The 14,349-nt window shown below is 47.4% G+C and overlaps 1 protein-coding gene across 6 annotated transcripts in view; it reads left to right on the top strand.

The window, feature by feature from the left end:
• TTC28 (tetratricopeptide repeat domain 28) overlaps positions 1-14,349 on the top strand; it is a 171,047-nt gene that overhangs the window by 112,972 nt on the left and 43,726 nt on the right. For all 6 annotated transcript variants that reach the window (XR_014573781.1, XM_083804594.1, XM_083804595.1 and 3 more), the window contains 2 exons: positions 1,212-1,719; positions 12,379-13,720. Coding sequence is in view for 5 of the 6 variants with exons in the window: in XM_083804594.1 (XP_083660720.1) it covers positions 1,212-1,719; positions 12,379-13,720 (1,850 nt within the window). In the remaining variant the exon portion in view is untranslated. The remainder of the gene's footprint in view (positions 1-1,211; positions 1,720-12,378; positions 13,721-14,349) is intronic.

Below are 14,349 nucleotides of genomic sequence, written 5' to 3' on the forward strand. Positions count from 1 at the left end.
AGGTAGCAGATATGCACTGAGCAGAAGCTCTGCTTTTGGCTCTTTGCCCTGTTGTCCAGGTGTATATATATACTCTGGCTTTGCCAGGTAGAAGGCAAGCCTGTGTCCTAGTAGATACAGTAGGCAAAAGAATCTGATTCTCAGACAATTTGTCTTGTTTCTCCGTGGTAAGAACTCAGGTTTTCAAATAACTATTTATTTATGGTATTCCCAGGGGACAGGGAGTCCAGCTGCTGAAATCCTGTTGTCTTTGCTGCAGTCCCAAGATTCTCAGGGGCTCAGTAACAAATGATGCTGTGATACAAGGACCTTGATGCTACGCAGTGAGAACTGTGCTCTTGTGAACATGGTATGATTGGCCAAACAGAAGTACGTGAAGATGTTGGTGAGTGCATGCTGGCCTACTGGTTTTGCAAGATAAGCAACAGAGGCATCTCCCTGCTCTCTGCTGAGTGCTGGCTGCAGGTGTGCGAGTTTTCCAGCAGAGGTATTCAGTGGTATTCAGTGGCTGTTGACCCTGGAAAGAAGAGACCGCGTGATGGCTCAGCATTCTGCGTGGTTATGTCGTTACACATGCTGCTGGTGGTCTCTGTGGATGGGCTCTTTGGCACCAGCCTGCAGGGTCTGAGGATTCTGTAACACTGCCGTGAGCTCACTGGGTGGAGGTTAACAGGGCAAGCATTCGTCTGTGATGTTCTCTGCAGGGGAATATCATTACTTGTCTGCTTTCTCGAAAGCTGCTATGCACAGGATTGTTTGCAATGTTAATAGGACTTGATGTAGATGTTATAGTAGTTACAAGAGGTGACTTAGGTGTGGCTGCCTTCAGGGGAAGTGTTGCTCTGTGAGACAGCTCAGGCTGGTCCATCCTGGTTCCTGGTAGAGTGCAGTTTTCTACAGCTATTGCTTTCTTTGTTTCCTTGGTGGTCTCTGCATCTTTGCAGTCCTATCCTTCCCCTCTACCACATACAGACACGCTGTGTGCTTCAGAGAAAAGAGATAATCTTAGCACTGCTCTCCTGAGTCAACCGCGTTCTGCTGCCCCCGCCTGAGCTGCCCCGAGCGGTGTAGAACTGCAAGAGAGCAGCTTTTCAAGCTGGCAGTCACGTTCTTTCCAGAATGGCCTTTTGTGGCTGCGATTGCTGGGACTGAGGCCATCTGACTTGTTTCCATGGGATCTTGTACTTACTTTTTCTTTCTTATCCCTGCAGGCAGCGTCCTCAGCACTGAGCAGTCTGGGCCATGTGTACACAGCCATTGGGGACTACCCAAATGCACTGGCTAGCCACAAGCAGTGTGTCCTCCTTGCAAAGCAGTCCAAAGATGAGCTCTCTGAGGCACGGGAGCTGGGAAATATGGGAGCAGTGTACATTGCAATGGGGGATTTTGAAAATGCGGTGCAGTGCCATGAACAACATCTTAAGATCGCCAAGGAGCTGGGCAACAAGCGGGAGGAAGCCCGAGCCTACAGCAACCTCGGCAGCGCTTACCACTACCGGAGAAACTTCGACAAAGCCATGTCCTACCACAACTATGTGCTGGAGTTGGCCCAGGAGCTGGCTGAGAAAGCCATTGAGATGCGAGCTTATGCTGGCTTGGGCCATGCAGCTAGATGTATGCAGGACCTGGAGAGAGCTAAGCAGTACCATGAAGAACAGTTGCACATCGCTGAGAGTCTGCAGGACCGAGCTGCTGAAGGCAGAGCCTCCTCCAATTTAGGTAAGGCCCTGAAGCGGAGCAGAATTTCTCAGTAAATGCAGTGACTATCAGAGCTGCTACCAGGAGCCAGGAGGCTTACTGTGTGCTATCTTTAGTTATCCCAATTCTGCCAGACTATCTTCATAAAATAAACAGGCACTTGACAGATTGTGTGCCAATGTAATGTGTCCACGTTCAGTTACTCACCTGCTCAGAAGGCAGCAGAAAGCCCAAGGTCACAGCAGAAGGCAGATGAGAAGGTACAGTACATTTGAAGAGCTGTTCAGGTGTCAGAAAGAAATGTAGGAAGTCTTGCACTAAGGCAAGAAATGATGTGGCTTATTACCTGGCCATTACTGCGGGAGCTTGTCAGTTTGCTGCCTTGTAATTTGAGAGACACGTGGATCAAATCCTAACTAAGTTTGTGTTCAGAATGTACACGTTAAAGTAATAGAATGTAGGAGCCATATGTTCTTCTAGGGAGAGACATGGGCATCCTACTGGCAGGCTGAGAAGGACTGAATTACGAAAATCAAAGTGAAGTCCATTTCTCCTCTTTCACATTGCTGGATGTGGAAGCAAACAAAAATGTGTTTGCATCTCTGGTCGTGAGATGTGGGAGTCTGCACTGCTGTCATTGCAGCTGTTGTTAGGACGTGTTCTGGCTGCACGACTCAGCTGGGTGTATGCAGCTGTGCAAGGAGGGGCAGAACAGGGCCGCTGCTGGTATAACAAAACAAATGTTTGCTGGCAGCCCCTGAATCTCAGCTCTTGGAGGCTGCCCCATGCTGTAAATTAGCTTCTGTTTCTGCCTGGCAGTTGGCACTTGGTTCGTTTGTAGATGCTAATTGTACTCTGATGTTATCAACAGCAGGTAATTGAAACGGGCTTGATGAATTGCTTAATTTCTCATAATAGCTGACTCTTCAAGAGCTGAATGAAGAAGATAAGGGGAACTGGAGAAAATGCAACAGTCCTAGCTTTCTGATTAGTGTTGCAAACCTCCTCCTTCACACGAGTTAGGGAAAATGAGTGAGGCAAAATAGGTTTGAGGCAAAAGTGCCTGTGGGGTGCTTAGTGTTAGAGAGCACTGAGCATGGCATTGATGGCATTTCTGTTAGTGTGACAGAGCACCCAGCAGGGAGGATGAAACTTTGTGTCTGGCTTCCCCTACATTTGTGCAAGGGCTTTTTCAAAGTGCAATGGTAGATGCCTCTAGCAAAGCACAAAGTACATCCCACATCTCTGCTGCAGTTGTAGGGCTGGTCTCGGGGAGATGTGTGGACTTGCGTGAGATCCACTGGTCAGTGACAGGGACAGAAGGGCTCGCGTGGAGAAGTGGGACCTTGAATTGTCCAGGCAGGGAGCAGGGGGAGATGTGAACTCTGGATTCCTGTGGGAGGTGGAGACGTCATCCTTGGTTGTGCTTGGGGAACGTGCTGGCTTCCCAGCTTGTGGTCAGGATTGAGGGAATGTTCCTGTTGCTGTGGAGTTTATCTTAATGTGTTTTATTTCCAGTGGAAGCTAAGCAATGGAGCGTACAGGCTGTTGGTAGATACTGGGAGAGTGCACAGCCGTGTTCAGCCATGAGTGCCTCTAACATGGGGATGGATCTATTTTGAGCAGCACAAGCAAACCTCTAGGGTTCAGAAACAGTTTCATTAGCCTCCGCTCTGAAGCACTTGCTGCTTTCTGGAGAATCACCCCAATTCTTTCTGAGCAAATCCAAGAAAGTAAGGAAATGCAGTCTTGGGAAATGGAAGCTGTCACTTGGTTTTGTTTTTCTTCCTCGTGACAGTTTGATGAGCTGTCTGGGGTTGTCCGTATTGTCTCCTCCCATTTTTTCAAGCCCCTTGTCATTGCGCAGACCACATCCATTTACTGGATGAAAGAGCTTGATTCGCGTTCTGTGATGTTTCTTCTAAGTGCCTGTATGGTCAGTGTGATCTGGCTTTGTGTTACTCAGCACTATTACAGAAAAGTGGTACAGAAGTGCTGAGATGAGATAAATATCAGCACTTACAGGGAACTGCTAAACCTGTGGTAGTTGTTTTAACTCATCCCAGAATGAAACAAGCACTGCTGCAGAAGGAAGTGACTTGCTCTTGTTCTTCAGCCTTCGTGGGTTCTCACTTGCATTTTTAATTCTCTTACTGTTTTGCTGACTCAAACCCAGTCACATTGGGACTAGAAAGTTCATCTTAATATGATTATGTCTTACAGGAGCTTTGAATTTAATGATACATTCAGCATGCAATCCCAGAAAATAATTGTTTAAAAAAAAAATGTTTTGTTGCAGCAGAGAATGTTTTACTTGTTTGGATTTAAGCCTAAACATAACTTTAGGTTGGTATGCTGACTCAGCCAGTCTACACTTTGTATTTGAATAGTTTCCCTAGCTTCTGAGTACAGGATCTCACGTTTCAGCTGTTATTTGGCTATTTTTCTATGTTCCCTCTCTCAGAGTTAAGTTACACTGGAAAAAGAGAACATGCAGTTCTTGTTGAGAAAGCCTATTCCTGTTGTTAAAATACATCCAGTACCAATTAAAAAGTCGAGTCTTAATTGTCTCTTTCATCTAATCCACATGCAAAACAAAACCTCATACAAAATAACCATGCTGACAGGCAAAAAATGTATCTAAACGTGTGTTTCCAAGCCAGAATGTTAGAGTTGGCCTCTTTGCTGAAGCAACAGAATTTTCTGTTTGCATTTCACTGATTTAGATGGAAAGCTCTCTTAAGTGTACTATCTAATGCTGAGCAAGACAGGCGCAGAATATAACATAGCCCAGCTGCTGTAGTGCTCTGCAGGGAGATATAATGCACTCTGTGACTCGGTAAGCAGAAGGTAATGGACTGAGGGCAACTCACAAGTTACTGAGCCCTTCACAACAAGGAGATCTGGAGTTTAACCAGAAGTCTCAGACTGTCAACCTTTGCAAAGCAGATGGTGTCTCTAAATGCCAAGGCTCCATGTAGAGCGCTGGCTTTTCAGCCTCTGCAGAGCTTATTAACAGTTCCTGTTGTGATGCTGAGAGTACTCTTCAGATTATTATTAAAACACAGTTTAAGTCTCTCCCTAGGTGCTTATCATCTTTTTGCAGTTACAAGAGAACTTCTATGCCTCTCTTTTACGTGCTTGCTGCTCAAAGTTGGATGGGCTGCCTGTATTAAGGTAGCGGCACATATGCTTCATTTTGGTCTCTGGAACCTTGCTTTATTTGCAAATAAAGAGTATTATAGAACATTTAGTCTAGTTCCACTGATAGTCATTTCAAATCCCCAAGTAACTTGTAGGAGAAAGTAAAAGTCAGTGTTGTATTCATAGACAGGGAGAAGCTTTGTGTGTCAGATTAACCCTTGGCAGATGCTGAAGCTGCAGTACCCCCAAAGACTCAGCTCTGCATTTCTGTGAAGTGTGTGTATCTTGAGGTGTGCCATGGCGGAGGGGAAAAGAGTGTCTACTTAGGATGTACAAACAGAGGGCTGATTATTCTCAGGTAAGCACAACTGTTAGTTTTTCTTACTCATCACAGCAAATTCACTAAAAAGTACAGTAATAAGATGATGACATTCTGATTCTGCTTGAAGAAAGTTTTTGCATTACAAAAAATTGCTTTTTCAGCATCTGTACTTCAAAACATTTAAGAGACTTTCTTGGGTGATCAATCTTTAATTTTCAGGTCATCATTAAAAAATTCAATAAAACACACACAAAATGTCAAACACTGGATTTAACAATGTCAAGACTAAGAATGTAAAAACAATTACCTGAGAATTTCTGCAGAGATCTTTTTAGTACTGAAACTACCCCTCCAAAACCCAAACAAGAATAACCTCCTGAAAACCTTCACATCTTTCTCTCTCCCTAATATTCCAGGTGAAGGGGAGTTGTTTGAGGGGGTAGTGTGTTCATGCATCAATTCTTATTCTGAAGTGTTGCACCTCGGTTAAGGTAAAACTGCAATATTCAGCTTGTAAAATTAGAATTATATTAATTTCATTGAATATGGTCTTGGGAATATGTCAAAATTGTTACATTCCTGCCCATAGGATTAGTATGTATTTCTAAATTTTAGCTACCTTTTTTCAGTCATTGTTGTGTCTTCCATCATATTTACCTTTGTAAAGTACTTACTAGAAAATTCAGTGAGCCGTGATGTCAAATTCAGAAGATGGCTCAGAGAATCCGGTGGTGGCTCTAAACACCGCCTCCTAGAAGCAGCACAAAATGCTGGGAGATGAGGGGGTGTTCGAGTGCTCCGTGCTGGACTTGCAGGGTGCAAAGTTGGTTTGAGTTTGCAGCTTGTTCCCTTTAGAGGGTACTGGGGCAATGTAGTGAAGATGCAGGCGAGCATCATGAGGAGCCAAAGTCACAAAATGGTTGTTACGTTGTCCCCGGTTGCTGAAGGACTGGGGAACTCGCCCGAGACCCCCTTCCCTCATCTCTCACTGCCCACAGGCATCCGCCAGCCGCAGGGCGTTGCGTCAGAGCACGCCCAGGCGGCGGGTGCTGTCAGGCTCTCCGGTCAGCACCGAGAAGGGCGCTGGGATGTTGTTCTCCCACCCTGTAGGTGGGAGACTACAAAACCACTTTTTTTTCAACTTTCAACATGTTTGCATTTCATTCCAAAAGAGCAGCTTCAGTCAAGAGCAATGTTATTTTAGTCTATGCTGCGGGCTGTAGCACAGCTGTGACTCCACCTCGACTGAAAGGTTTGTTCTGCTTTGGCTGATACTAACAGGAGACTGAAGCTCCCTTTAACTTCTGCTCTAACCCGCTTCTGGGCTCCAGCACAGGAACTGCAATCACTGTTTCAAAGTTAGTCTGACATTTTCCCTCTTCCCTTATCAATTTGTTGCCTGGATTGGAAAATCAATGATTTAATAGGCAGAACACAATTGCTTTGCTGATGCTCTATACAAATATTCTACACAGTTCTATCTGTATTCATCATTAAGGAAAGAAAAAAGAGCTTGTGCATGAATGTAATTTGCACTAATTTTGTAGCATTACATGATACACGGCAGTAAAGGCTATCTCCTTGTCTCCCCCTCATGTCTGCTAGATTCTGGGCTTGGGTCTGTTCTGCCATATTCTTTATATGCTATTTCAAGGATATAGTCCAGCTGCTTGACCAGAAGACTGTCTGCTATGCAGTCAATGATTATAGCTGTAAGAATGAGTCAGAATGCTGATGTTTTGAAGTGACAGTGTACTTCGGGATCCTTCTTCCTTACATGGCCACAACAGATGGATGACAGCTCTAACAAACTAATGCAATAGCAGTTTCTGTGGTGTACTGGGTCTGGCTGGGATGTTAACTTTCCCTGCAGCAGCCCACACAGTGCTGTGCTCTGCACGTGTAGCCAGCACAGCCCTGGTATCACACCAGTGTTGTGTCTGCTGCTGAGCAGTGCTGGCACCGCATCAGGACTCCCTGCAACCCCCCCAGAGCCAGCGGGCTGGGGGTGGGCAGGAGGGGAGGAAGGAACATCACCAGGGCAGCTGACCTAAACCAACCATATTCCATATTCCATACCATATGATGTCACACTCAGCAATAAAAGGTGGAAAAAGGAAGAGAGGAGGGGTGGGCTCATGTGAAAACGTCAGTCCTCCCAAGCCATGGCTACGTGCATTGAGGCTCTGCTGCAAGGATGTGGTCAAGCATCGCTCGTTGGTGGGAAGTAGAGAGTAATTTCTTTCCTCTGCACTTCCACACTTGTTGTTTTGTTTTTTTTTTCCCTCCACTTTTCCTCTTTTCCTTTTTTCCCTTTAGTTAAATTGTTTAATTAATAATAATTTTGCTGACGTTGCTGACTTCAGTTACTCTCCCAGAAAAGCTGTAGAAGCTTAGAGTAACTAGAGGAATCTGTGATTCAACTAAGAGGGATGAAAGATGTGCCCTGAGGTGCTGAATCCAGTCTCCTGTTATTGCACATGCCATGTAATATTAACACTGATTCATAAACTAAGCAATCCCATTTTAACAGTAACGTTTTGGTTGCTTCTATACTACTATACTGTATAAAGTTGTATACTACTATACTGTACTATAGGGCTATTCTGGAGCTTCAGCACTCTGATGGTCAAAATAATTTCCAGCGTTGATGCCTCTCAGTAGTAACACCATTGTTCTCTAAATTGCTAGTCTTTTGCATCCAACGGGAATCACAGTTTGTCTTTCTTTACTGGAGATACATCAGTTCACTGGATAGGTTCTCCTCATTTTATTTCCAAATGGTGATTCCCTGCCCTGTAGTAGAAATTCTTGCTATTAGTCTTGAAGTGCATGTCTTTGCATATTTTACTCTTGAACTTCATTGGTGTTGCTCTAATGTTGAACCATTTGTGTTGCTCTAATGCACAAAGTTGTCCAGTCCTTCCTGCATAATATTCCTATCCTTCCCTGTCCCAGCAGTGCTTGCTTCTTCACTGGTGTTTGTTACATTTCACTGTAGTACTCACTTCATTTGTGCAAAGGCACTACTCAGTAATTTTAAAAATGTTTATCCTCTTCTCTGCTTTCTGACTCTTACATAAAGGGTATCTCATCATAGAACAAGGTATCTAGACAGTCAGCTGAACTCAATTTTGCTTTTAGCCTGATTTCTGTTCTCCTTCCCTTTTACCGTCACTTCAAGCTGAGTGCTTTCCTACACTTGATTCCTCCAAGGAGGTTCAAAGCAGCTCTGGTGGAGAACTGCCTGTCTCACCTCCTTGAGGAATCTGTCTGTTTAGTAGTAAGAGATTAGGAAATGTTTACTTGTTCGCTCATTTTGGAAACCCTGGGTTTTCAGATATTTTGCAATGAGCTATGTGTTTAGCTTTCTCACAGGTGGGGCTGCTGTGTTATGTCATGCTGGCACGTGGAGGTGCTGGCTAGAAGAAAAACCACATCAGGGATGGAGCTGGGAGTGTGAACTCCAGCATCCTTGAGGCAGTGCTGGTTCTGCCTGCTTCCAGCTCAGATACCGCCTGCTGCATTCAGGGGAGAAATTTAGCTAATTCCGTCTTCTGTAGTTGCTGCAGCAATGGGACATTTTTACAGTGACGCTTTTCACAGTTTCTACCTTATTTAGCTTTGTGTCCAGTCCAGTTCCACACCCTGCAGTCACTGGGTGGTTTTTCTGCAGAAGTCGGTGCCCTTTCCTGGGAGCACTCAGCTGTGTGTAGCAGCTTGCGAGCCCAGCACATCACTGAGCTCAGTGCAGCTCATCCGTGCTGCCACTGCATCCCCTCGTCACACTGCAGGGAAGCAGCAGCGTGTGTCAGGCAGAGAGCTGATGATCAGGTGGAGCAGAGCTGAGGGAGAAGTGGGCAAGGAGCTGGGCAAAGACACCAGGGAGCCGATCCCCTCTGCTGTCAGCTCTGCATTTGATCACAATTGCGGTGAGGGAATTCTTTACTCAGAGGGTGGCGAGGCACTGGGACAGGTTGCTCAGAGAAGCTGTGGCTGCCCCATCCCTGGAAGTGTTCAAGGCCGGGTTGGATGGGGCTTTGGGCAGCCTGGTCTAGTGGGAGGTGTCCCTGCCAGTGGCAGGGGGGTTGGAGTTAGGCGATCTTTTAGGTCCCTTCCCACCCAAACTGTTCTATGATTCTATGATTTCCAGGCCTGTTCATGAGTGCAAAGGAGCCACACACATTCACAGGCGAAGTCCCGTTAAAGCACAAGTTATAACGTTGGCACGAACTGGGGTGTTTTGACCTGTGCTGTGAACAGACATTTCAGCCATGTCTGCTCAGGCAGGTGTGGCTCCCAGGCCTCCTCTCCACGCGTGTCTTGGGCTGCTGGAGCTGCACGGGAACATGCTGCTCTGATGGGTGGTTCTGCCCTGTTTTGTATTTTCCTAAGCAGTAATTCAGTGTTTTTGTCAGGTCAGCTGGGAAGGGTTTTTTTGTTTTTTTTTTTTCTTCTGTCAGGGTTGGGCACAGCCTGTGGGAGATGTGTGATGGTCTTCAGTGTCTTTGGGTGAGACATGGACCTGCGTTTGCCAGGGAACTTTCTGCTCCTGGGAGAAACGGTGCTGTGCCAGGAGGGAAGATCACATCTTTGTGGGGCTATCTGCTGCTGCTGCATGGTCTCTGTAGGCCTCCCTGTTTCTTTGCCTTCCTCAGCAAGGCATGGTTTCTCTGCTCTTCCATCTGTTTCTGTGCTTGCCTTATTGAGCTTCCGTAGTGTAGGTTGTTTTAGTTACCGCTTCCACTTTGCCAAGTGTAATAAATTGGGCTGTGCCTCCAGACACGTTTGAGCTTTCAGGTGCAAGTTGGGCAGTGTGGAGGTCTGCAGCAGGGCCCACTGCAGCACAGAGATGTTGATGTTCCGGACACCCGAACTGTTCTGTGGCCTTTGAATGAAGAGCTGTCTTTTCTTTTTGTATCCTTTCTGGGGGACATCCTAGGGGACCACTCTTTGCAGGTCTGAATCATCAATAGATGAGGGCTTTGGGACTGGGCATTACATGTTTTTATTCTGGCTTTGTTTAAAGAGGTGGAGAGTAAAGGCAGTTGTCTCAAATGAAAAGTCTGGAGTATGCAGAGCTCTGATCAGATTCACTAGTGTTTGGCCTCTGGATTATTGACCATGGTCATTTACACCGTCTTTGTGGTGTTGCATAGCCTGAGCTTCAGTGGGATGTTATGGTCCACCTTTCCCTGGAGCAAGGCTCTTCCTGCTGTCTTTTCCTTGGTTTTGGCTCCAAACATCACCACCCTTCTGTTCAGCTCATTGTCTGCTCCAGACTATAGTCTGTATGGTGCTATTTACCAAACAGACACTAGTCACTATTGCAGACAAGCCTCTGCTGGATGCAGAAACATGACTTCTCCCACAGCAAAGCCCTGATCTGACCCTGGCTCTGTCCCAGCTTCCTGCCTGTGGCCGGTTGTTCTCCTACCCATGAAACCCAGCCTTGGCCAAGAATGTTTGTCTTCTGTGCCTCGACTCATTTACAGGAGTGGGCCCTTCCTTTTGCTTGTGTAGGAGAGGCTTTCTGATTGCTGTTATTGTGTGGATGTCCCAAGGCTGGGCAGGACAGATCTCACTGCAGAGTGGAGGCTGCTTTATGTCTTTTGTTGGTGCTGTGTCACCCACTAACCTACTTCCTAGCACAGAGGAGATAAAAAGAGTGCCTCAGAAAGCGATCTGGTTCTCATGTAGGATGCAACACAGTGTATGGGAGCAACCCCTTGTAATATTAGGACAATTCAAACAATGACAAAATGTTGGCTGCGCCTGTAACCTCTAGTGTAGAACTGGATCAAGCGTGGAACCCTTGCCTCCATTCTCAGGGTGAAATGTGGTCTCTGTGAGTGGAGTAAGAGCAGTACCCTGTGTTTCCACGTGCTGGCACTCATGTCAAGTGGTGGTCAAGAAAACAACAGCATGTAGGGTGCACAAGCAACAAAGTGAGAAAAAAGTAACTTTATCATGCAATTAGGTAAGCTGATAACTAACTCTGTTGGGTTTACATAGCAGGGTTTTAGTAGCGGGGGGGCTGCAGGGGTGGCCTCCCTGAGAAGAGTCCAGAAGCTACCCCATATTAGATAAGGGCCAGTTTCAGCCGGCTCCAAAAGGGACCCACTGCTGGCCAGAGCTGAGCTAGGGAGCAGCGCTGGTTGGGCCTCTGGGAGAGCAGATCGAAGAAAGGGAAATACCTGCTGTGCTACAGCAGCTGGGAGAGAGGAGAGAGAACCAGCCCTGCAGCCCCCAGGTCAGTGCAGCAGGAGGCAGGAGGTGCTCCAGGCTCACAGCAGCAGTTCCCCTGCGGCCTGGGGAGAGGCCCCTGGTGGAGCAGGCTGTCCCCCTGCAGCCCACGGGTCCCACACGGAGCAGATCTCCACGCTGCAGCCCGTGGAGGAGCCCCCTGTGGAGCAGGTGGATGTGGCCTGGAGGAGGCTGCGGCCCACGGAGAGCCCCCGCAGGAGCAGGCCCCGGGCCGGAGCTGCAGCCCGTGGAGAGGAGCCCACGCAGGAGCAGGGGGTCTGGGGGGAGCTGCCGCCCGTGGGAGAGCAATAATGATTGACTGTCTCCAGAAGAACACTGCAGAGTTAGAGGGTATACGAGGATAAGCACTTCAGGTATGGATACATTCTTCTTCAAAGAGAGGGTGACTATATTAGTATTGTTACTGTAAGAAGATTTTAGTAATGGAGGACAAAACAGAAAAGCAAATAAAATACTACATCTTGTACAGAAAGCATATTCAGAGCTCCTGTTCACAGGTCTCAATGAAAACAAGATTTGACTGAATTCGAAAGGCAAACATGAATGCTTTCTTGCTTAATCTGTTGTTTGTATATGAGCTTTAAAGTCACCAGGTATCACTGAAGGAAAAAAGTAGGGTAGTTCAAAAACAGAATGGGCGTTTTGTGAAGACAAACTGTCCGGTTGTCGTAAATGTCTGTATTGTGTGTAATAGAAAACCTTTGAGATATGCCTGGTAGGAGTTAGGAACAAGTTCCCTTGAGAAAGGCTGCGCTGCCTCGGCCGTGCCAGGTATGCCTCGGGGTGCTGTGGGGAAGGGATGGGGTTCCCTGCAGAGAGCATGGGCAAAGAGCCAGGCCACGGGCTGCTAAAGGACAGGTTGCAGAAAAGTCCTGGCATAGCAAGGTGTTGCAGAAGGGTCACCGTGATAGACTGGTTTCTTTGAACCCGTTTCTGCTGTTTTTCAGGAATCATTCACCAGATGAAAGGTGACTATGACACTGCGCTGCGGCTGCATAAGACACATCTGTCCATAGCCCAGGAGCTGAGTGATTATGCGGCCCAGGGCCGGGCCTATGGCAACATGGGCAATGCTTACAACGCTCTGGGCATGTATGACCAAGCTGTCAAGTACCATCGGCAGGAGCTGCAGATTTCTATGGAAGTAAATGACCGAGCCTCTCAAGCATCTACACATGGGAACTTAGCAGTTGCCTATCAAGCGCTGGGTGCCCATGACCGTGCTCTGCAGCACTACCAAAATCATCTCAACATTGCCCGGGAGCTGCGAGACATCCAGAGTGAAGCACGGGCCCTCAGCAATTTAGGCAACTTCCACTGCTCACGAGGAGAGTTTGTGCAGGCTGCACCTTACTACGAGCAGTACCTGCGCTTGTCCCCAGAGCTACAGGACATGGAAGGGGAGGGTAAAGTTTGCCATAACCTTGGTTATGCCCATTACTGCCTTGGGAACTACGAAGAGGCTGTTAAGTACTATGAGCAGGATCTTGCCTTAGCAAAGGATCTTCATGACAAGCTGAGCCAAGCCAAAGCTTATTGCAACCTGGGCCTGGCCTTCAAAGCCTTGATGGACTTCGGCAAAGCAGAGGAGTGTCAGAAGTATCTGTTGTCCCTGGCACAGTCTCTGAACAATTCCCAGGCCAAATTCCGAGCTCTGGGGAACTTGGGGGATATTTTTGTCTGTAAAAAAGACGTAAGTGGTGCAATAAAATTTTATGAGCAGCAGTTGAGCTTAGCCCATCATGTTAAAGATAGGAGATTGGAAGCCAGCGCCTATGCAGCCTTGGGCTCTGCATACAGAATGATACAGAAGTGTGATAAGGCTTTAGGTTACCATACACAGGAGCTGGAGGTGTACCAGGAGCTGGGTGATGTGTCAGGTGAATGCAGAGCACACGGTCACCTTGCTGCAGTATACATGTCACTTGGGAAGTACACTATGGCATTCAAGTGTTACGAAGAACAACTGGATCTTGGGCAGAAGTTGAAGGACCCCAGCATAGAAGCCCAAGTCTATGGTAACATGGGCATTACCAAGATGAACATGAATGTCATGGAGGAAGCTATTGGCTACTTTGAACAGCAGCTGGCCATGCTGCAGCAGCTCAGCGGAAATGAATCTGTGTTAGATCGAGGCCGAGCATATGGGAACCTGGGAGATTGTTATGAAGCTCTGGGAGATTTTGAGGAAGCTATAAAGTATTATGAACAGTACCTGTCGGTGGCTCAAAGCCTGAACCGCATGCAAGATCAGGCAAAGGCCTACCGGGGCCTGGGCAATGGACACAGGTAAGGAGCGCTGCATGTGTATTGCAACAAAAGGAAGTGAAATGCAGTCTGTTAAAGCACACAGAAAGGCATCTGTTGTTCAGTATTGCCAAGTGTTATACTCCGGATGCAGCCTGCCTGATCCTGGTTCAGGTGAGTTCCTGTGAGCCCACCTGGTGCTCAGGCTGTGCACATGAACTTGTGCTTGAGTCCCTGAAGGCACTGGAAGCCAGCGGGCTGCTGGGAGGAGCGTGTGCATGGGAGCGTTCCTATCTGTGCACACCTGTGCTTGCCTAGAGGCACTGGCGGGAGGTGTGCTTGTGTGTGTCGAGGGGAAACATTGATATAACAGAGGAGAGAGGTATGGGATGCACGCAGAAATGTGAGAAGGTGGCCTGTGTCCGTACCTGCATAGAGCACAGCATGGGGAAGGCTGCGTGCTACGTAGGGAGCATGTGGGAATGCACAGATGGGAACTGGAGTAGAGCTGAGTGTGAGGGAAAGGGAGATAACAGGCTGTGGGGCTGAAGTGTGCATGCGAACTGGTTATCAGTGAAGCTTGGCTGGCTTGCTGGGGGCGGTCTAGATATGCAGTAGAGGGCAGGGAGGTTGATGTCTAGACAAGTGAAAATGGGTGCATTGTGTTAATG

Source organism: Anser anser (genome assembly GCF_964211835.1).
Source record: "Anser anser genome assembly, chromosome: 18".
NCBI classification, from domain to species: Eukaryota; Metazoa; Chordata; class Aves; order Anseriformes; family Anatidae; genus Anser; species Anser anser.